We start from the raw sequence: 23,616 nt of genomic DNA, 5'->3' as shown, positions 1-23,616 counted from the left end.
TTTCCCTTGTTGTCAGCATTTTCTTACCCTCTCCGCACTCATTCCCTCTCTGGTCTCTCCCTTTCTCACCTTCCCTTACCAAGTTACCATTGCTTAATCTAATATTCCATGCAAAATAAAAGCATGGTTGCCAAACATGGCCTAAATTTACAGCTGAAATTTACAACCTATTTATGTAATTTACAGATTAAACCCGTAATAGAAATATGTCACAACATTAAGAAAAAAAAGGTGAAGGAGATTTGTAAACATCAGTTGAAGGAGTCTTGTACATGCCAAAGAGAAATAGTTAAAAGTTATGCCACAGCAAATCAAGAGGGTAACTACCTAAAAGCTCGATTAAGCTTGGGGTGCTTAAATTTAAGCTTTCATCATAAACCCATAAGGAATTCATGTAACACTCGCTCACAACTGGTTCCGATGGTTCGGAAGCCATGGTTGGTTTATGATAGTCCTTGTTTCCCTCTAGTCCAATTTCTTTGTCATCGTAGCCATAGCTTGGAAGCTTCGAAGTTGAATCTCTAGGGAGGCTAAAATTCTCCCCCAATTTTCCATTTTTTTTAGAATGTGAGGGAGAAGTGACGCCCAAATCGCGCTTAACCTTTCTAATTCCGAGCTTTTTGCTCAAATGAGTGTTCCAATAGTTCTTCACTTGGTTGTCCGTTCGTCCAGGGACTCGACCCGCGATCAATGACCACCTATAATCCAATTTAAAACCAATTTAAATAGCAATTATTTGTTTAATATTGTTAGTAATTAATTATGACTAATGACTATGGTGATGCAATAACAGTTTCTACTACTATTAGTAGTTCTAATACAACTACTAAGTACTACTGTATATACTAGAACTTTTCTTGAATGAGGGAAAAAATTTGGAGGACTAGAAACAACCGGAGCAGTACCATAGCTGAAAAGTTCCTTTTTGGGGATAAATTCCTTAGGTAAATGTTTGAAAAATTAGGAAAATGCTCATGTTTTCCTTCTAATTACTATGCAAGAGAACCAAAAGCATGAAAGGATAGTCAAGTGCATGTGTTCGCTAGATCATGATGCAGTTTTTGTCTTCAATTTTTTGTGAGATTTACAAGCAAGAGTTTTTCAAATTTTCAAGATTTTTAAATTGAGCATAAAAAATAGTATTTTGTTTTCAAGTTTTTTTTTCTCCCAATTATTTGTAGGGTTTTGACTATTAGTACTTGCAAAAACTGAAAGTAAAAACAGTGCAATCTCTGAACTTACCTTGAAGGACAGTAGTGAACAAGGCCTGTGTAACAACGTACATGCGCCATTGATACAGAAACTAGAGTAAAAACATGGGAAAGTACAGCACAAAATGTACCCGGAAAAAAAAGATCGCAAAAAACAAAATTACATCACTTCATATAGGACTCGTACGAAAAATAAATCTACCACTAGATTAAAATGACTGAAATGAAGTAAAAATGAGTTTATTTAGTAAAATTAATTAGAAAAAAATGAGAGATAAATGGGTATGGTGTGGAAGGAACCTATTTCCAAGGAGATTATGCAGACGAATAATAAGGTCTTCTTCTTCCTCTGAGAAATTGCCTCTCTTGATATTTGGGCTGAGATAGTTCATCCACCTTAACCTGCAACTCTTCCCACACCTCTTCAAACCTGCACCACATGAACAAAATGAGAAACCCATATTCATTAGTGAGTAATTAAAAACACCCAAATGGTAAAATCCTATAATTCTTCTTAATGACTAGAAAAAGAAAACAGAAAGGTCTCTTCACCTGTAGTCTTGGCTATTCTATTCCACTTCCCTTTACCATGGACCCTTATATAATCCATCAGAATCTTGTCTTCCTCTTCTGTCCATAGACCTTTCTTGTAGTTGTTTCCTTCCATGGAGTTTCAGAGAGAGAGAGAGAGAGAGAGAGAGAGAGAGAGAGAGAAGGGAGTGGGAGGGGAGGAGAGGAGAAATTTGGACTAAGTACTTAGTATGCACATACTTATACCAGTGTCAGATATTTATACTAGGTCAGTCATAGTAAGCCTTGGACTACTAGAATTAGTAGTCTGCCCCAATTGCTACCATAGCCATTTTGACTTATTTGCTGTTGTAACTAACCTGTCATTTTTTGGAAAATGCCATAATTGCAAAATCTTCTAAATAATTGAAGTGTTTTTCTCTGTAAAATCCCACTTTCCAAAATGCCATCATTGTTCATGCTTTTTGTTGTGTCTTTTTTTCAAAAATTAAGTTGATTTATGTGGTGTAGATTGAAAAACTATTTCATATGTTTTCCAACTTTTCCAAACTCTTCACAAATATTTCCACTAATTTTGGAGCATTTGTCTCGCAGAGTAATTCCCGAATGCGAACTTTGCATCTATGGAAACCCCAATTATATCGCCAATTAAACAATCTTGACTGTCTATTACAAATGAGGCCCACCGGATGCCCAGATTAAAATATGATAGACGCCTAAGGCCCTGTTCGTTTCAGATTATGACAACCAATTACGCTTAAATTTGAGTCCAATAATCGGTTTAAGACTCACAATCGGTTGTCATAATGTTAAACAAACAGGGCCTAATTTATTCTTCTTCCCCCTTAAAAATTGCTTGAATTCACTTGTCTCCCAACCACAATAATATGTGAGACACTGTCCATTGAAAGATGATAAGAAAAGTGTTTACTGATAAGATGTCCACACCTTACTTTTGTTCTTCTAGTGTCACAATTGTGTGTATTGGTGACTAAGGGTGTCACTTTTGGCTCGGGCTCGGAAGCTCGCTCGAATCCTTAACGAGCCGAGTCGAGCCGGCTCGCCAGGCTTAACGAGCCGAGCCCAATTTAGGCCAGGCTCGGCTCGGCTCGGCTCGTTAAGAATTTAATATATTTAAATATATATATTATATATTAATATAAACACTAAAAGGGTTGTCCTGGGAGTGAAAAGGGGAGGCAAAATATGTCACTTCATTTTTGGAACCCCATTTTTACTTGGACCACACCTCATAGTGTAAAAAAAGTAGTCAAATTACACTAGATAGGGTTGTCCAGGGAAGATGAGGGGTGTGAACTTAATATAACCCGAGCTCGGTAAGGCTCGCGAGCCTGGCCGAGCCCAAGCCTGGCTCGAGCCCGAGCCGAGCTTTTGAGCTTAACGAGCCGAGCCTGGCCAAGCTCGGCTCGGCTCGGCTCGTTTACACCCCTAATGGTGTATTGGTGACTCTCTTTTGTGGCCCCACATGAGGTCATCTATCTGATACTGCGATTACTCCGATCGTACACGTGGCAAAGTCAATGGGTGATTTTCTAGGGATTCGGAGTACTTTGGGCATTTCATTCTAACAGAAAATATGCTCTGTGAATAAGGGTGTTTTGGTCATTAAAAGTGGCAGAGAGTCCCTGCCCCTTGCATGTTGACAATTTGACTCCTGAAGTCCCAGTGCAACGTGACCGAGTCTTCAGTGCTACGTGACAATTTGACTCCTGAAGTCCCGTATTAAATTAGATTTACACCCCCTTTGTTTTGCTACCACACCCCTCCTCATATAAGAAGAAAGTCAATTTTACAGTCCATCCTGAAAGACACTTATTGGGTCCCACTTCTGCCTTTGTTTACTTCATCTGATCCGTTGATCCGAATGGCAGCTGCCATAATACCGACCAGATGCTATTCAGAACAGACCTTGATTTGATGATCTTAAGCCATTGATCATGAATGAAATTGATGTATCTCTTGGGATTTTCTCAAAAGATTTAATTGTTGGTTGTACGCATGCACTTCTTGATCTAGTGAAACTTGTAATATGCAGTAAAAATTGTTAAAACTAATGAGGGGTGCAAATATCAATATCAAAGAGGAGGTGATCTGGAGAAAGAAGAAGAATGTGGTGCAACTCATACAATTTGGACGCATCAATGCTCAATTATTGATCTAGACCGCCCATCTAGTGGACCCCAATTTGGATTGCATTTGGGCCACCCAATTTAAAATTTTAAAACTTCTTGATAATTGAAATATTCTCGAAATGGAGAAGAGGTTTGATGATGTAGAATTGAATCTGAAATGCAGAACAGCAGAAACAGAATACAAAATTCATTTAAAAGAGAGAAACAAAATCATTTAATGCGTGGTGGAAAGCCAATTTAATACGGACCAGTGAAGCTGTTGGATTTATTCAATGCATGTTGGGTGGTGACTACCGAGTGATTTACAGTGGCATTTTCGTAATAATGTCAAATATGGAGGAGCAGAAATTATACTTACCTACTAGAATCCCAGCCATACATCCACTATTTTTATTCGGGCGATGATGAATTCGCACCCCATTCACGTTGAAAGGGGGTGCGAATTATCCACCACATTAATGGATTCATTGAAAGATCAAATCCCCCAAGATTAACTCATGTTGGTATTAAAAGTGTTAGATCAAAATAATTATTTGAGCCATGTGAAATTCAATGCAATTCTGATCTTTGCCCCTATAAAGTTTTGAGTGAAGGATTAAAGTAGGGAAATGTTATCAGCACTACTGTATTTTTGATGAGGGCACTCCTCACTTTATTAAAAAGTAAGGTATGGCCCGCACCATAGGATGATCCAAACCGTCCATTAGATGGGCCACAGCCTAAATAGCTTGTGCCCAAAAAATCATTTCAATAGGTTGATCCTAACCCTCCGATCTATAGGGGGTTAAGATCAACCCTCTAACATTCAGATCGGAGGGTTAGGATCAACCTATAGAAATGATTTTTGGGGCGCAACCTATATAGGCTGTGGCCCATCTAATGGATGGTTTGGATCATCCTATGGTGGGGACCATACCGTACTTTTAATAAAGAGAGGACTGCCCTCATCAAAATACAGTAGCGCTGATAACATTTCCCTTAAAGTAATGATATTTTGATAATCAAGAAGAACATTTGCTTCGACGTAAAAGATATACGGTCACTCCTTAATGGCACTCCAATTACTAACAACTTTTCTAATCGACTGCTCTGAGCATCCCAGGAGAAAATTAAAAAACAAAATGGGGAGTGCCATTATTGAAACAAGTGTTATATGAGGAATGCTAACTGAAGGGTACCCTTGCAAAAGACAGATGCACGGGCATCCCCATTGGATCCACGTCATCATTGAGCCGCTATAGTAACATTGAAAATGTAAAAGGAACAATAAATGCACATCGGTGATGGGGATAGGCGGACCACTACCGGCGCAGAAGCATGAAAATGGGGGCTCTAGAGGACTCAACAGATGCAATATCATTGGATAGATAGTGAGGGTAGATAGTCAGCCGCCTGACTATCTATCCAAATTATTAATATAATTTGCTATTATATTAATATCCTATAAATGTATATTTATATAGATATTAAATACTTTATAAATTTGAATTTCTCAAGCTATGCTATATAAAAATTATGGCTACTGGATTATTTAAAATCTTATAAAATGAAGAAAAAATAGCTATATATAAAGAGAAAAATGAAAAAAAAAAAAAAAAAACTAACTATATCACAATCAAAATCCACATATTTTAGACCTAAAGGGAAAAGGAAGCAAAGAAAGATGAGTCTAGACCCACGCTTTCCTGGTGTACATAGTCGGATCTGTTTGATTGATGGGCAACCACAAGTCTAGCCCGTTGCAATAGAAAAGGAAATGGCAAGCTGAGTTTGTGTAATTATTAAAACAAGGTAGTGCCAATATCAGTAGCCAAAATATATAATGGAAGTATATTAACCACCACTGCAATTACAAAGGGGTGACGTTGGCACCATAAAGAGTTACCACTCTTTAATTTAAAGGAAAAATTGCCAACGGGGGACACACTTTTGAAAAATTGTTAAAGAGGGTTGATAACCCATTTTTTGAGAGTTTGATAACCCCATTTAGAGGGTTGATAACCCCCATTTCGTCCCTCTCTAACAATTTTTCAAAAGTATGTCCTCCCGTTGGCAATTCTCGTATTTTGCGGTTGGCACTTCTCAATCTCTATAGACAGCTTCCTAGGAATTGTAATAGGGGATGTGATGACTCTAAATAGAGGATCTCAATATCAAAACATGGGACTGCAAATTTCAGTTTCCTTGGAAAATCGTGCATGCCTACACTGAAACTTGCGTAAAGAACAGTGCTTACAAGAAAGTCACTTTTAACGGTCTTCATCTCTTCTCATGTCCCCATGTAGAATCCAAAATTTGCATTTTACAATTCATCATACAAGTGACTTACTGCATGGTCGTTCTGTGATGTAAAGATTAAAAACTACGAATGCAAAATAGTTATACACTAATAAAGAAAGAGAGATGATATATTCGACATTTTTTACTTGGGACAGCCCGCTCTGGTGTATACACTAGAAGGGGCTGTCCCAAGTAAAAAAAGAGGGCGAATAAATCACTTCTCTAAAGAAAAATATCTTCCTTCAATTGCAACAAATTACAAATGAAAATATAATCTAAAATACCTTTTTTTTTTTTTTTTTTCAAAATAGAGATTTGTATTAAATGACAAGGGAGCACCCGAGAAGGGGCAACCCAGAGAACAAAAACAAGAAAGAAGAAACAGGGAAGAAGAAGAAAAGATACAACAAAAATAACAAAATTATATTACGGGGAAAGATGATCGAACCAGAGAATAATCTCCCTCCCAACTCCCTGCTTGGCTAACACATCCACCTTTTCCTTTGCCGACCTCCAAACGTGATTAAAGACAATAGCCGAACCCGCAACAAAATTCTCAATTTCATCAAATAACGCCAAAAATCTCTAAGGAGGAGCTACACCACCCTTCAACCACCGAATGACATTCAATGAATCCCCTTCAACAATAATATGGTCCAAGACTTCCCTACTCAACTTCTTGATCCCAAAATAGGCCGCTTTGACTTCCGCCTCAGAAGAATCACACACACCAATAGGACAAGAAAAAGCCCAAAGTATCTCACTAAACTCATCAGGACAAAGACCCCCCACCCCCGCTGGACCCGGGTTTCCAAAACAAGCACCATCAAAGTTGATTTTCAACATTCCTAGCATCGGAGGCTCCCATCTTTGGACTATGTTAATTTTCCTCTCACTACTAGAGCACACTTCCCTCCAATGTTCCCAAAGATCAAAGGCCGATACAAAAAGAAAGGATGGAAGACATCTAGCCCACGATATGACCAATGCTATAATCCGCATGTACAAATAATAAGGTGATTTGGCCAAACCCTCAAACACCCTAGAGTTTCTTTCCTTCCAAACCACCCACCACGTAGCTAGCAAACACACATTCCATAATAATTTCCCTCTCTTTTTCCATGGCACAAACCCCCAAATACTCAAAAGATTCTGAATAGTTCTTGGGAAGACCCAAGTGATTCCAAACCTCAGAAAGATACATCTTCAATGAATCTAAAATACCTTTTAAATGCTAGAAATAGGACAGACCTTTTTAAGGCCATCACATTCAATTGTGGTGGAGTAATTTCTAAGCCATGAATGATGTTGAGTTTGTATCCCTATCTTGTAATATTCTTCTACTATATTTATAAAGAAAGAAAAGCGCTCCTAATTTGTAGAAGCAAATAAAGCTAGGAAATGTAATAGGGCAGTGAAAGATGGCTGAAATGTAACAAGTGCTTTGTCACTGAAAACTCTCATCACTGACCATTAAATGACGATTAATCCATCAGACTTGGCAGGCAAAAATGCTGGCCATATTGGATTATGAAACAAGGATGCCAGAAAGCACTTCTATACGATACCCACGAGAATTTACTTACGCTCGTAATTTATAATTCAATGCAACATGCAGGGGTCATTATAGGCTACAATGGGAATTCTCCATGGTAACACGGTCCAGGTAAAGTGCGAATGGTAAAACATAATGGCGCTCGCAATTTAGAACCATGAACAGCAGATAAGGCAGGTTCTGAATTAAGGAGTAGAACCATACCCAGACACGGCCATTTAACCCAATGGCTCTTCCCAAGTTCCTCGAGAGCTGGGCAGGTTGGAGAGCTGGGCAACCTAATGATGCAGAAGAAAATGTCCTGTTATTAAAATTAGAAAATATTCTGCTTCATTTCCATTTTACTGCTTACCTCAAATGAAAATAGGAGCCTAATGTTAAGAAGGGCTCACATTTGTGCTAGGCCAGTTGATGATTCAAACATGTATCCATCTTTTAGGGGGCCAAATTCCAAAGCTTTCCCACTGGCTATAAAAGGAGGAAAAAGCAGACGACATAAGTCTATCATTCTACTTACACTATTACAACAGAATGTCACACTAAAAAATAAGATCAATGATTAGTTCAATTGACAGATGTAGCAATCGGTAATCCTGTTTGCATCTAAATGACCATGAAAAATAATATTAAAAATGAAAGAAAGAGAAACAATTCAAAAATAAAGAGACCTGCGGCATATAACAATATAAACATCAAACGCCATTTCCACTAATAAACAGAAAACACTAGGCAACAAAAATGAGTATGTCTACAGAAACCAAAGGACATAGCACAACCCCCAATGTCATGTTATAGTCTTGGGATAATTGACGTGCAAACAATAAGTAAATGAGAAAGACAATAGGTATGGATCATAGAATACATCTAAGTTATCATGTCACCAGCTTGGAAACTAGTTCTTTTTTCTTTTCCGGAGAGAGCAACTATTAAAGTGTCAGCATGCCATTTCTAATAGTTTTGTTGCAGGGGTGAGCCTGTGGTCCAATTGGAAGGTGCAGCTTAACACAACTATAAGGTCCCAAGTAAGAATAACGTTACATGCCTTGAAAAAATCAAATTTAAATTGCTACAAACCATAATGGCCGTGTTCGGCACAGGGATTCTTGAATCCAGGAATAGCTATCCCAAGAATCATCACACTGTTTGGGGCTGTTAGCCCACCATAGAAAAAGAGAGCAGTAACGCCTGGGTTGCTCCTACATTTCACAGTTCACCGACGGCTTGCAATCAGAAAAGAGAGGTAGAGAGCATAGTCAGTCACACAAGGAGGGCTGAGACCTTGAAACCAGTGATTGCCAAGGGCACTGAAATGGGGAAGGGAAGAGAAGGCCCAGGCATCATCTGAGGAATCAGAGATTGGAAGCGTTGTCTCTGGTCTGACATGGTTGAGGAAAAGCCGATCCTCTAGTCCAACATGACTGAAGAGAAGCATTGCCTCTGATCAGACATATCCGATGAACCGGAGCTCAATTGATACTCAGATGAAGAACCCAGACCAGATCCTCCTCACATGACCCAGAAATTCAATATAAATACAAAATGGGAAGGGAAACTGTGAAACTGTGTGACCTAAATTATAGAATTTAAGGATCCTCCTTGCGTGACCCAGGAAGCGCAAGGTTTAAAGTTTCAAATTCACAAGAGATGGCTAAAAGAACGAAGGAAAAAAAACACAAAACCTGAGGGATAAAGATGCTTCCTTCATTTCCTCTTGGAACTCTTCAAAGATTTAGGGGTCGTTTGGATACGCGGATTTTAGAATCCGGGATTTCTTCAAAATTGTAGCTAAGAGACAAGGGAAGAAGCGGACCAGCCGTTGTTTTTGACTTCTCGACCTTCTTTCCGTCAGCAAGAGAGTAGCAGATCCTCCCATATTTCCAGGTTTTAGAAATCTCAGGATGCAGTAGAGATTTTTAAAACCTGAATTTCTCACTTAAAATCCAAGAACCGCTGTCAGGACAGCATACATCAGCTTGATCATGAACCCTCTTTTACACTGTTTTCAAACTAAGAACCTGGATTCTAAAATCCGCGTATCCAAACGGCCCCTTAATCTTTGAATTTTTTTTTCTTCAGTACATGAAAATTTCGTAAACAAGGATCCAGCGAAAAATGCTTTCTTTTGAGGTGACGACTGTAGAGTTCGGGGCTTTTATCCATCAAAACTTTTTTCCCGCAACAAATGCTGGATATGTTACAGGAAGTCGATTCTTAGCTGAGGAGCTGCTTGAAAACAAATTGTTCTCAGTAAAGAGAGATAGTGACATTTCAGAAGCATGTATACTGACAGACATTCCATTGTGTTGCAAGTGTCATTGTTGTATCAGTGTTTGTTGAAACAACCATAAAGAATGTCAGATGACAATTTGGAATTGAAATGGGGCATCTTTTTGTTTACATGAACTGAAAAACACAATATTCATCCGAGATTTTGATGAATTAATTAGATCATCCTTCATTCCTCCACCAAGCTGGCACCCAACATGGAGCTCTTGCAATCCTATTTCCAAGCAACAAGGTCACATAATGATGTTCCTCACAGTCCATATACATGTATCATCAAGCTTGAAAACCATGCTGTCAACCTTGCATATAATGTGAACTCATGATTACGGTACAAATGCCAGAGTTATTTCCATCGAACACATCGACAACAATCCATGTACGAGTAAAGAAGACTGTCCTTTCCATCAAAAGAGATATTTCCATATCGAACAAGATACGTCTTGCAGATCGATAGAATCAAATTGTCGAGTGCATCTCCAGCGGATTTTTAAAGCTTCGTACTGGTCAAGGTTTTAAATTTCGGTTTCGGACGCCATGAAAATGGAAACGTTTTGGTTTTGGTGGGAAATTTCGGTGGAAATCCTGTAAAATCAAGGAAACATATAAAACATATGCAAATGATAGAATTTAAAGATTAAATGTCTGGACTCAGGAAAGGCACCACATTTTGCATTCAATTCGCATAAATATAATTATATAATACATATGATTTTGGTTTATGCATTTCAGCCATACGGTTTCGGTTTCCGTAGGGATGGAAGCAAAAACACTTCAGACATTTCGTGTCGGGTTTCGGTGATTCGACCATGTAGTAGAAATCTAGAAATTGCCCTTCCAATTCCACATAATAATATCAACAATACTTCGTGCACGTTTTGTTCTACAAATGAATTGTATCTGGAACTTGCTCTACTGGCTTAGTTGCAACCATAGTTTTAACTTTTAAAACTCCCCAACGTCATCGTGGACTCCCCCAGAGTCGACTCCCTTTTCCCTTGGCCACGTTCCACGTTTTGCCGCTTCATTCCGTGTTTTGCCCTACGGAGTCAATACAAACTCCTTTGACTCACCCGAGTTATGACCAATGCAATCGAGTACTCAGCCGCTTCAACCAAGTACTCGACCGTGTCGCGCTGACTCGACTAAGATTTTTTGCAACCACCTTTTGACCCGCATGAGCACTTTGAAACACTGGTTGCAACCTCTAGCTCATTTATGAGCAGTGTCTTAGTTTATTTGAACTGATCTTGCATCTCCTGTAAAGCAAATCATAATTTTGCATTTTCTTGTGCTACTATAGTTGCCATATAAATTCAATTGTTTCTCCTACTATAGGTGCCAAGTAAGCTCTTCAACTCGTTTTTCCAATTTACTTTTGACAACTTGTAGAGAACTAGCTTCTTTTGACGCCATATGAAGTTTCCGTAGTTCTTGACTAACAATTTCCTTTTCAGGCACACTGAGTAATGTTTTTTTTGGATGGTAGGTTGCACTGAGTAATGATTACCACTTATTTATCCTCAAATTATGTAAGAGAACCAAGTATTGACAAAATCAACTTTGAATAATAATTGTGCGGGCCTTTGTTTGTCACATGGAGTTAAGCTCTTTATAGCTAATCATCTCGCGCAAACTTGATTGACTAGTAACATCCGAAGAAAGCAAATTATTGTTATCTTTATTTACTAAAGACATTCACAAAGTTTTTAGTAACCTCAAACAAGCCAATTCTATTTGCATTTTGCAGGAAGTTCTGTATAACACACCTTCACTTTGTTGATATTTCTATTGGCTTCATAGGTTCCAATTTGTCTTTATGAATCAACTTACTTTAGAATCTGTTGTGAGCTTAGCAGGACATTGGTTGTCCTAGGAGTGCTCCTAGGTGGTTAGTTATATTCTTGTTCTTTTCTTCCGCTGGCACTATCATTTTTTTTGAATGGTCAGAAATATCATTAAAAGGACCGAGATGGTCAAAAGATACAAATAGGGAACAAAAAGAATAAACAAAAATAAACAAGAGAAGAGACCCCATAGGGCTCAAGGAGGGAGAAAATCATAAAGCTCGAGGGAGCCCAAGTGAACTCCGCTTCTAGCTAACTTATCCGCTGCTCCACTAGCCGATCTCCTAATGTGATAATTTCTAATGTTTCTCGCTCATATTTTTGTACCCCAGTTCTCCTGTTTTCAGGTCTCACAATCCTCCTTAAGGTTAACATTCGATTATCTCTTTGTCCTCTCCACAAAAAAATTGGCTTCCAACTAGTACTTCATATCTTCGCAAAAATGAGTGGTGGGAGTCCTATCCTGTGATTTTTTATCAATAATGTCGTCCCATCAAATATTAGCACAACCAGTCAACTTTAATTTTGCAAATCTTATTTTCAAGTCATAAATTAAGTCATACCGATCAAATACTCATCTAGGGCATCTAGAGAGAAAGATTATTGCACGCCAACATAACCATGGCAAATCAACAAAGAAAAATGAAAAAAAAATACATGCGGGAAAAAATATGTCCTGATAAACCTCATCACAAAAAATATCTCTGATGACTTTTTCCTTTTTTATATAAATATCGATGGCCTTCTATTGTTCGAAAAACTTCAATGAACAGTGAAGAAACATATGCCAATCAAAACGACTCAGCATTCCACCAAAGCAATATGGATGCTACAGATCTAACAGTACATTAAAAATAATTGCTAACAAGGCTGCATTAAAAAATCACCCAAATATCAATATAGGTTTTGCTTTATAATCAGAATGCAGGTCATCATATCCCAGAAGGGCATCACTAGTTTGTAACTCTTGTTTGTAGATCAGTCACCACTAAACAATATGGTATTGTCCAATTAAACCAGATAGTACTAGGAACAATGCCTGGAACATTTTAGTATGAAATTCCTCCGCCAACAAATTCGAGTACAAAACAAAGAAGGTATGAGCGGCCCAAACACCACAACCTTCATGGTCATGGCCTTCTATTGAGTTAACATCATACCTTCAGATAAGCTATCTTAGTTATTTTAATAATTAAGATAGCACAAATTGGCGTAAAATGAGACATTGCATCAAATTTTATGATACAACAGGGAGTATGGAAGAAGCTCTTCCTTAGCTTCAAAAAAAAAAATGGAAGAAGCTCTTCCACAATACTGGAAATCCACAAAATGAAATGAATAGTAAAAGGAATATGGAAGAAGATCTTAGACAATACTTGGAATCCATGAAATGTAAAATGAAAAGCAGCAGGGAGTAAGTACAAAAATTGTATTCCATTTCAAAAAAAAAAGTACAAAAATTGTATATCATAAGGTTAGTAACAAAGCATTAGCATTTCACTCACTCTTTTGTTTGGGCTTTCATAAGGTTAGTAACAAATCATTAGCATTTCACTCACTCCCTTATTTGGCTCTGAGAACCTTAAAATCCCAGCCTTTATCACAGATTTAGCATCAAAGTTCTGCAAATAGTAGCAGGGTGAGCACCAATGGGTCCTTTACATGCATAAGAAACAAAGACACAAAAGAAGCATATAAGTAAATCCCCAAGCTACACACACACAACAGCATAGCTCCAAACCCATGTCCAAAACATGGCTTAGTACAGAGCCACAAATGTTTGCTTCAAATAATAAATTACATTGAGATTTTTCGCATTGTCCAATATCAAAACGGCCAATGCTTAGAGAGAATTTCAAGAGAAACAAAAATAAACAGGAAATGATAAATGCGCCCCCTTTAATTACATGGGACAGCCAATAGCAGTGTACGTGGCAATCAAATCCGTTGAATCCTACACATATGAAGTACAACAGCCCCTTTGCAGTCATAGATACACCGCAGCTGGGTGTCCCAAGTAATGAAAAGGGGCTCATTTATCATTTCCCAAATAAACCCATAGTATCAAATATGAGCCACTTCAGAATTTGAACAGTATGACTCCCTCTAGGTAAGGATAATTAAATACATCCATTAGAACAATATTCACACAGATACCATGCATTAATGGAAAAGAATCACGATATCATTGTTTCCTTCTTTGGCCATATCATATATATTTGATGGATTTAGAGGAAGATTAATACGTAGTGTTTTTCTTTTTTTTTGAATGGCAAGATTAATACGTAGTTTTCATTTAAAATATGCAGTGTTAAATCTTTTACGAAAAAGATTAATACATAGTTTTCATATCACTACCATATGTTTTAAGATTACTCATTTGGTGTGGACACCCATGTGTATACCTACATCCAGGCTTTCACATAAAGAAAAAAAAAAAACAGCATCCTTTGTTCCACAGCCAAATAAAAGCAACATAATGCAAATAAGTATCTCAAGACATCAGAAAAATTTCTAGGGCACTAAGCATGGTTTCCTCTTACAATAGGAGGAAGTTAATTTAGCAGAGGATGTTCTGCTAAACCACAATCAATTGATAAAGATACCCCCTCCGCCAAGGGCATAATAGGTTGAGGCAAGAGCATTCATTAAAAGAAAGTTTCCCAAAAAGCTATGGAAGTAAGAAGCCATTAAATGTGATTGTTTCAAAACATCATAATTTTTCGACCCTAAATGAGTCAAACCAGACTTGATAAATTCGAAGTCCTACAGAAACCAAATTCAAAATTTCTTTTTGAATGGTAAAAATTTCTTTGGTTTGTTCAGCATTCGGAATCTGAAAATCCCTACATTTTTCTCGCAATTCCCCATCCTTAGCTGACGAAAATAATAAAAAACGCGAATCATAAAATAAAAATTGACCCTAAACCTTACCCATTTTCAATGAAGGATCAGATGATTCCAGAACAAGCTAGGGCAGCGAAAGAATTCTGGGGCCTGGGTTTTTTTCCAAGAGACAATGTAAACCCTAACACCTTAATCTATTTTATTAAGAGAGAGAGAGAGAGAGAGAGAGAGAGATTTCCTGCACAACATTTTATTCAGAGCAAATCAAGAATACAATACACTTAAAACTTGACTTAGTCACATCTTGACTGTAACAAAAATTTGGCAACATTTTATTAGGACCAATTCAAGAATACAGTACACTTTAGTGTTAGGCTAAGTCACATCTTGACTAGCAAAACATATAAATCATAGGAAAGGACAACATTAGTACATAACATGAGACCACCAACATTTAGTAATCCGAACCTTACAAAAATAAGAGATCAACTCAAATTAATCCTTTTACAATTAACTCGAACCTCACCTTGGGTTCCAGTGAGGGGGCTCAAATTGGACATTTTTAGCATAGCATTAGCGAAATCGGTCGAGAAAGCACTGGGGTTGTCGCCATACATGGTTACGATGGAATCAGTAGAGTTACCATTGAATAACTCCTGATCAGAGTGAAGTAGAGCTCTTTTATTGATCAAAGCTTGATAATAATTGTTTCCAAAGCGATTGGGGCTCTGAGGATCCAAAGGGGCCAAATTGTTGTCACCGTTACCAACATCTTGGGGACAATTAGCTTTTAGGGAAGTTGCAAATGAAGTATCTATGTTGGCGTCATGATAAATCCGATTTCGGAAGGAGGTACATCTGGCTTGGCCGACCGTGTGTGACCCAGACAAGGCAACTGTCTCCCTAGGACTGAATCCTTTGTTTCTAAATTTTTGGAGGATTGAATCAAGATTCTCAGTTGGGGCAACAAGCTCATTGTTAGCTGCATTCGTGTTCGCACTTCTTGCGTCTCTCCTCCCCACTGGGACTGAATAAGATGGTCCTCCGAGCTGTTATGAACAAAAACATGACATTAATTCGCTAAATTCTTGCCTGTTCAATCATGAAGAAACCATAGTTACAAAGTTCAGATTTTGAAAGAATTCTGCCGGATAGATGTTTGAAAAGGTTTGGAAGTGATAAGAGGAAAATTTAACAATTTGTTGACTTGGAGTTTTTTAAAACAATTTGTCTTGTAAAAGTATGAGGTTATAATGATACTCACTTGGACAACGGAATCACGGGCAGCAATGACTAAGATATCTGCACAAGATACTACACTCCCTCCACATGCTCTATCCACTTGTGTCTTTATGTTATCTATCACCTCATACCCTCTAATCGAATTGAAGTTAGCTGGCAATTTCTGTTCCCCAACAAATGATCCAAAATCTTCTAAAAGAATCCCTCCATCGCATCCCTATAATCAAATTAAAGACACAATTAGATAGATAGATAGATATATAAATAGCAGAGTGCCACTTTTTGTATTAAAATGTCACTTTTAGATAAATAAATAAATAAGGGAGATGATTTTTTCGCCCCCATGTAGGATAATGCCCCCCGCGCATTATCCTGCTGGGCGAAAAAATCATCACCCATAAATAAGACATTAAAATAGCACTTACACTGACAAAACAGTCGTGGAAGAGCATTCGCATAAGGGAAGCACCCATGCGAGGCTCTCGGTCTATTACGGACCGTACGGCGGCCCTCACCGTGTCAAAGACGGAGGGGCACGTGTTGGCATAAAAGGAGACTGAGAGCTGTGCTGAGACAGGAGATGAGATGGTGATAAGAATGATGAGAAACCCTAGGTATAAATTTGAATGAGTGAAACCAGCCATGGGTAGAGACTTAGAGAGAGTATAGCTAGCAAGTAAAAAAAGCAACAAAGAACTTGGTATCTTTCTCCTGCTAGAGAAGGGGCTTGTTTTTTTTTGAATGATTTACAAGGGAAGAACGTGGCTTTTTATAAAGGAAGAGTGTGGGAGGGCGAAGATGACAGTTTCAAAGGCGCGTTAGATGTTAGCTAAGAGACGATTGATTACGTGAGGAAAAAATACCCGAACAATTAATATTTTTGACTAGAAATCGGACCCCACCATAGGCGGTGCCCCGAAAAACTCATCGGTAGACTTTGACTCAATCATATGTTTACCCATCATATTGATATCACCAGATAGACGGTCCTGATCTTGCTGATATCTTCCCAGCCGTTCAACCATTGAATCTCACGAACTCTTAGACAAAGCTCATCTCATTACCACTTCCTCTTGATTCGATAATGGGGCGAACTCACCATGTTTTACATTGATTAACCATCAGTCAAAGGCTATACAATTGCCAAAAAAGTCTCAGCAGAAGGTCAAAGTGTAAAACAAGGTGAGTTGGCCCCATTAACAAATTATGGTGTGTAAAAACAAGGTGAATTCGCCCCCATTAACAAAACATGATATTAGCAGTCTTTTGAATTTTTCTTCAAATCGACTGGAATCATTGAAATTTGAACTTTTTCATCCACCTAAATCCTCCCCTCTCAATCAAAATTCTCTCCATTCATTGTTCATCTTTTTGACATTATTTTGCTAGCATACTTTTTTTTTTTTTTTTTTTGATGGGTAGTTTGCTAGCATACATCACAGAAGGCATTTTGCGGAGGGGCTGTTGCATATGAAGACAAAATCTGCTGAAAAGTGATCCGGTGTGGCTGCTCTCACATGCAACAGCCCATCTACGAAATGCCTTCTGCGATAAACACTAGCAAATTCCTCATATCTTCTTTCACGAGGTGGCTCATCTGCAATGGACACTAGCAAATCCCAATATATAAATATTATATCTTAGCTAGTAACTTTAGCTATTAAATTGAAATTTGAATGACAACATTATAAATATAAAGTTTCATTAAAACTGTTAGATATTTTACGAGAATTATAAGAAACTGTTTACGCCTATTTTTGAATTTGGAATCAGTCACGAGGACATGGATCCAATGGGATTGCCTTTTCACCCAATTTTTGCAAGGGCACCCCTTAGTTTAGCATTCCCCAAAATTATATAATGTTAAAGGAGGTTTAATATGGTGCCCTGTCGGGCATGCTCTTTGCAAGGGGCAGCCACCCTTGATGTTTGATTCAACAGGGTCCCCTTTTTCATATTTTTAAGGGGCTGCAGTTGGATCAAATATCACGGTCAGCTCCCCCTTACACGAGCATGCCTGAGCGGGTACCATAAAATTTCCCATCTTAAAGTTATATTCTTGACAAGTTATGGTATTTTTTAATCCCAATGATGAGTAAGTGCGATAAAGTTGGGGCAAATGATGTTAACACAATTTTCTCCGGTTATTTTTGCAATTCAGGTCTTTCAAAAACCGCAGAGTTTATCATATAATTTTAGGGTTTTTTTCTAAATTAGCACATCTCTTTCTCTGGGATCTCCATCTCTCACCCGGGTCACAATCACAGCAAGGTGATTCCACTAAGGTAGGCCTCTCTCTCTCTCTCTCTCTCTCTCTCTCTCTCTCTCTCTCTCCACACGGAATTTTCTGTTACCGCTAATGAAACACAAAATTTTCTGTGTGAATGACAATCTACTCCCGCTTCGTTTGGTTGCAAGTAAATTTTTTTGGAAAAAGGGAGGGGACAAGCATTTATTAGAAAAGGGTGTCATTATGAGTGGAGAGAGAGGGGAGAGGAAAAGAGAGAGAGAGAGCATTATTCCCTAGAAAATTACAGGGAGACTTCCAAGGTAATGCTGATGTTACCTCTCTAGAAAATTAGTAGCAAAAAGGTCGGAATATGGAATGAAGGAGAAAAAAAGTTAAGAACATAGGATGGTGTTACGAACTCGAATCAGTTCGCAAAGTGATTGATCTTCTTTGACGGAAGATCAGCCTCTTGATCCGCTTTGAGGGAAGTTCTCCATTGTGCACAAAGACGCACTTATTGGAACAAGTTTCTTCATTGATTTAAGAAAGGCTGCATATAAGTTTTTTTTTTTTGAATGGTAGCAATTATATTAAAAGAAGACTGAGGGTGTCCCCCTTACAACACAGAAAAATAAAACAAACTATGGTAATACAATTAGGGCGGGAGAAAATCATAGAGTTCTAAAGCCTGCAGCGATACGCCAACTTTTGCTAACTTATCTGCTACGTCATTAGCAGAGCGCCTCACATGATTAAAAGTTACCGGCCGCCCCTGTAAGATATCTGTAATCTCGTCAAAGAATTTAAGAAAGCGCCACGGGGGGGTCCGAGGTCCCCTGAGCCATCTTATAACATTCAGCGAGTCACCCTCCACAACACAGTTGTCTGATAATTCCCTAACCAAGCTTACAATGCCTTGATGCGCTGCCCTTACCTCAGCCTCATTCGAATCCGCTATGCCGAGTGGTCCAGAAAAAGCCTATTTATAGAAAATCCCTAATCTGGATAGCCTTTAATCTCTTAGACTCCTACCTATACTAAACAACTAGAGAGAAAATCTAAAAAATAACAACTATCTAAACTAATTTATTTCACCCCATGGGGGACCTATCTAGTCACATAAAATTCCACTTGCCTTGAAATTGATCAACCTTGTTCTCAAGGTTGGATTATTTGAGAAAATAATATATTACACCAGGGTCCCAAATCTGATTGGGCATAATCTTGATGAAAAACATATTGACATTGCCCTTTCATGTTCTTCAAAAATAGTGGTCATGGTCATTTGAACCTCACCTTCAAAATCCATTGTAATCCTGAAATAAATATGATTCTTCAAAATGATTCTTCATTGAGCTGCATCAAAATATGATTCTTCGAGGCTGGCGGGTGTGTTGGAGGATTATGTATGGGTTGCCCAATCATTATTCTCACTTAGGGTCTTAGAGTGTTGGCTGTCGGTGTGCTGGAGGGTAATGTCTGGGGAAGGGATTTACCCAATCACTTCTTCTTACTTTGAGGGTTGGCTGGCGGGTGTGTTGGAGGAGTATGTATGGGTGAACGGGCTTTGCCCAAATCAATCACTTGTTCGTATTTGGAGTGTTGGCTGGCGGGTGTGTTATCAGGTTAAGGATGAAGGAAGGGACTTTGCCCGATCACTTGCATTTCTTCTTGTTGGTGTGTTGGCAGACAGGTGTGTGGCTGTACACAAATATATATGGAAGTGTTTAACCCTTTGAATCGTACTCCTATTATATTGTCTCGTTATTTGAGAGTGAGTCAATGACTCTCCTTGCTAAGAGAACAGTTTGACATGCTTCCACTTAATATAACTAACACTATGTAGTGTTTATTGTCTACCATCTTGCTATTGAACCTCTTGATTGCTTTGATGATTTTTATTTATGTAACGCTTTCGATTGAATAAGTATTGATCGACATTGTTTGTTATATGCAATTCTTGTTACTCAGCATGCATTCATGCTTTGTATATCATGGTTTACAGAACTGTTGCTCATTGAATAGTAAATATTAAATATTGATTTTTGCATACTGATTTTTCACTCCATCTCAATAGTGTACCAGACTCTTAGTAGTTAAGTACCTATTGCTTTTATGGTGCCCGCATGCCTAGCTAGTTTAGTGGCCATGCCCCGCCCCAAATGACCAATGCAGACGAATGTAAATTAATCCGGCCCCCCAACTGTAAATTCCTAGCTCCACCAATTGTGGGTCAGTAATTTCTAAGCCATGAATGAAATTGAGTTTGTATCCCCATCTTGTAATATTCTTCTACTATATATATGTATAAAGAAAGAAAAGCGCTCCTAACTCATAGAAGCAACCAAACCTAGGAAAAGTAATGGGTCAGTGAGAGATTGCTGAAATGTAACAAGTGCTTTGTCATTGAAAACTCTCAATTTGATTCATGATGTGTACAGCAGAGAACATTGTTGGACAATTTCAAATAATTTAAATAGAAAAGTCAAAGATGCTTTTGCTTTGTGTTTAAAATTTGGAGGGAAGATTCAAATTAAAGTTCTCCCTCTTTCTTTGAAAACTAGAATCAATTACATGAATGAGAACTTGAACCCAAGACCTTGATGTGTGTGTGAACATTGTGCTCTCTAAACCAAGGCAAAACAAATAGTCCCACATAGGAGCTTGAGAGAATTTTTCTCATCCATATAAGATGGAGAGTTGGAGAAAGGCTTGAGCATTCAAGGGGCTTTAGAATTTGTTGGGTCTTGGGCTTTTAGAAGAGCACAAGCCCATGTGTAAAAAACACACACGCGCCTCGCCTCGCCGGGCCGTGGTCCGGGTTTGGGTTTGGGTTTGGGTTTGGGTTTAGGTTTAGGTTTAAATGAAAAGGTTATTTTTATTGCAAAAAAAAAAACCGTTTTAATTTTTACCCTTTGGTTTTGATATGGACACACTACCTTAATTGCAAAGAACCGTTTAAAATCTCAACGGTCACAAAAATGACTGTTGGGAGAAAAAACGTTACTGGCTTTTAAGGGCGTGTTTTAATGGTGGCTCTCCCCAACAGACACTTTCAGGTCTATAAAAGGGGACGAGACAGATTATTTTGTACACAGAAAATTACACAGACGTTTTTGCACATTCTGAAATTTATAACTCAAGGCTTTCTGTTCTGTTCTTCCTCCTTCGTTCCGTTCATTCTGAGCACAGTTCCATTAGTGATTTTGGGTGGACCAGTCAGCGAGTGCACGTGGACTGGGGCCAATTTCGGCTGTTTTATCTTGGAGCGTCGGTTCGCAAATCCCGGTTGCACCGGTAGGGGGCGGATACGATTCTTAAGGAGAGTGACCAGTGGCACGACTCAGCCTTATTCTTTTCAATCCGATTTCCAGAGGGTTTTCAATCAAACAGATAAGTTCTATTTTATTTCTGATTTCTAAACAGAAAGTTTTTTCATTTCAAGTTGCAGATTTTTTGGGTTCGAATAAACCATAGATCAAATCCATAATCTAAAAATTTCCAACAGTCTTAAGAATCGTATCAAAACAGATCTGATCTTATGGCTTCTGATAATCCAAACCCAATTTTTGTTCTTCCCATCTCTGGTGAGAATTCCAATCCAAATTCTGTTGTTCGAACACCTGTTGGGAACAGAATTCTCAATACTGTTCCTGATTTTTCCAAAATCGAACGACTAACTGGTTTGAATTACAAAAGGTGGAAACAACAGATCTTGTTTGCTTTGCAACAAATTGGTGTTGCTTTTGTCCTTACCCAACCAAAACCAAATGAAGAAACTGCTGATTGGGATAATGCAGATTATATCTGGAAAAATTATTTGTTGAATGGTTTGTCTAATGAACTTTATAATATCTATTATTCCTATGAGCATGCTGCTGATCTTTGGAATGCCATAGTAACTAAATATGAATTAGAGGATGCTGGAAATAAAAAATATGTGATAGGAAATTTTTAGACTTTACTGTGGAAGATGGAAAACCTATTTCTGCCCAAATAGATGAGTATCAATTTATTATTGGTGAATTAGCTAAGGAATGTATGAAATTACCTGATACATTCATGGCTGGTTCTCTCATTGAGAAATTGCCTTTGTCTTGGAAAGACTTTAAAATCGGAATGAAACACAAGACAAAATAATGGACCTTAGACCAAGTGGTTGTTCGGGTTAAAATTGAAGAGAAAGGTGGTAGGCCGAAGAACCGTTGAACGCTTCAACTTGGCCACTGAAGAAGGCGAAGGCTGGGCCAACTTACTGCATACTGCCATGCCATGGTAATAGGCATGGATAGTAGAATACATCCAAGTAATCATGTCACCAGCTTGGAAACTAGTTCTTTTTTCTTTTCTGAAGAGAGCGACTACTAAAGTGTCGGCATGTCATTTCTAATAGTTTTGTAGCAGGGGTGAGCCTGCGGTCCAATTGGAAGGTGCAGCTTAACACAACTATAAGGTCCCGAGTAAGAATAACATTACATGCCTTAAAAAATCAAATTTAAATTGCTACAAACCATAATGGCCGTGTTCGGCACAGGGATTCTTGAATCCAGGAATAGCTATCCCAAGAATCATCGCACTGTTTGGGGCTGTTCGTCCACCACCGAAAAAGAGAGTCGTAACGCCTGGGTTGCTCCTACATTTCACAGTTCACCGACGGCTTCCAATCAGAAAAGAGAGGTAGAGAGCATAGTCAGTCACACAAGGAGGGCTGAGACCTTGAAACCAGTGATTGCCAAGGGCCCTGAAATGGGGAAGAGAAGAGAAGGCCCAGGCATCATCTGTAGTCCAACATGATTGAAGAGAAGCATTGCCTCTGATCAGACATCATCCGAGGAACCAGAGCTCAATTGATACTCAGATGAAGAACCCAGACCAGATCCTCCTTACATGACCCAGAAATTCAATATAAATACAAAATGGGAAGGGAAGTTGTGAAACTGCCAATCGCCGTGACCTAAACTATAGATTTTAAGGATCCTCCTTGCGTGACCCAGGAAGCGCAAGGTCTAAAGTTTAAACTTCACAAGAGATACCTAAAAGAGCGAAGGAAAAAACACAAAACCTGAGGGATAAAGATGCTTCCTTCGTTTCCTCTTGGAACTCTTCAACTCTTTGCATGTTTTTTCTTCACTACATGAAAATTTCGTAAAAAAGGATCCAGTGAAAAAGACTTTCTTTTGAGGTGACTTCTGTAGAGTTCTGGGCTTTCATCCAATAAAACCTTTTCCCACAACAAATTCTGGATATAATACAGGAAGTCGATTCTTAGCTGAGGAGCTGCTTGAAAACAAATTGTTCTCAGTAAAGAGAGATAGTGACATTTCAGAAGCATGTATGCTGACAGACATTCCATTGTGTTGCAAGTGTCATTGTTGTATCAGTGTTTATTGAAACGACCATAAAGAATGTCAGATGACAATTTGGAATTGAAATGGGG

The 23,616-nt window shown here is 38.4% G+C and overlaps 2 protein-coding genes across 2 annotated transcripts; both read right to left on the bottom strand.

The window, feature by feature from the left end:
* Nucleotides 1-217: 217 nt before the first annotated feature.
* On the bottom strand, nt 218-2,327 carry LOC143883100 (transcription factor WER-like). The gene is made up of 3 exons (XM_077386462.1): nt 1,764-2,327; nt 1,512-1,641; nt 218-698 (listed from the first exon to the last, which is right to left on the bottom strand). The coding sequence occupies exons 1-3, from the start codon at nt 1,876-1,878 to the stop codon at nt 290-292; spliced, it is 654 nt and encodes a 217-aa protein (XP_077242577.1). The 5' UTR covers nt 1,879-2,327; the 3' UTR covers nt 218-289.
* A 12,689-nt stretch (nt 2,328-15,016) lies between these two features.
* Nucleotides 15,017-16,703, bottom strand: LOC143884422 (peroxidase P7-like). The gene is made up of 3 exons (XM_077387977.1): nt 16,375-16,703; nt 15,972-16,166; nt 15,017-15,756 (listed from the first exon to the last, which is right to left on the bottom strand). Exons 1-3 carry the CDS (start codon nt 16,591-16,593, stop codon nt 15,193-15,195), a joined length of 978 nt encoding a protein of 325 aa, XP_077244092.1. The 5' UTR covers nt 16,594-16,703; the 3' UTR covers nt 15,017-15,192.
* Nucleotides 16,704-23,616: the final 6,913 nt, after the last annotated feature.

Source organism: Tasmannia lanceolata, unplaced genomic scaffold (genome assembly GCF_043159265.1).
Source record: "Tasmannia lanceolata isolate RefF3 unplaced genomic scaffold, GAP_Taslan_0.1 ptg000008l, whole genome shotgun sequence".
In the NCBI taxonomy this organism is placed as follows: Eukaryota; Viridiplantae; Streptophyta; class Magnoliopsida; order Canellales; family Winteraceae; genus Tasmannia; species Tasmannia lanceolata.
Note: the sequence above shows the minus strand (reverse complement) of the source record. Positions and strands in the feature narration are given on the sequence as shown.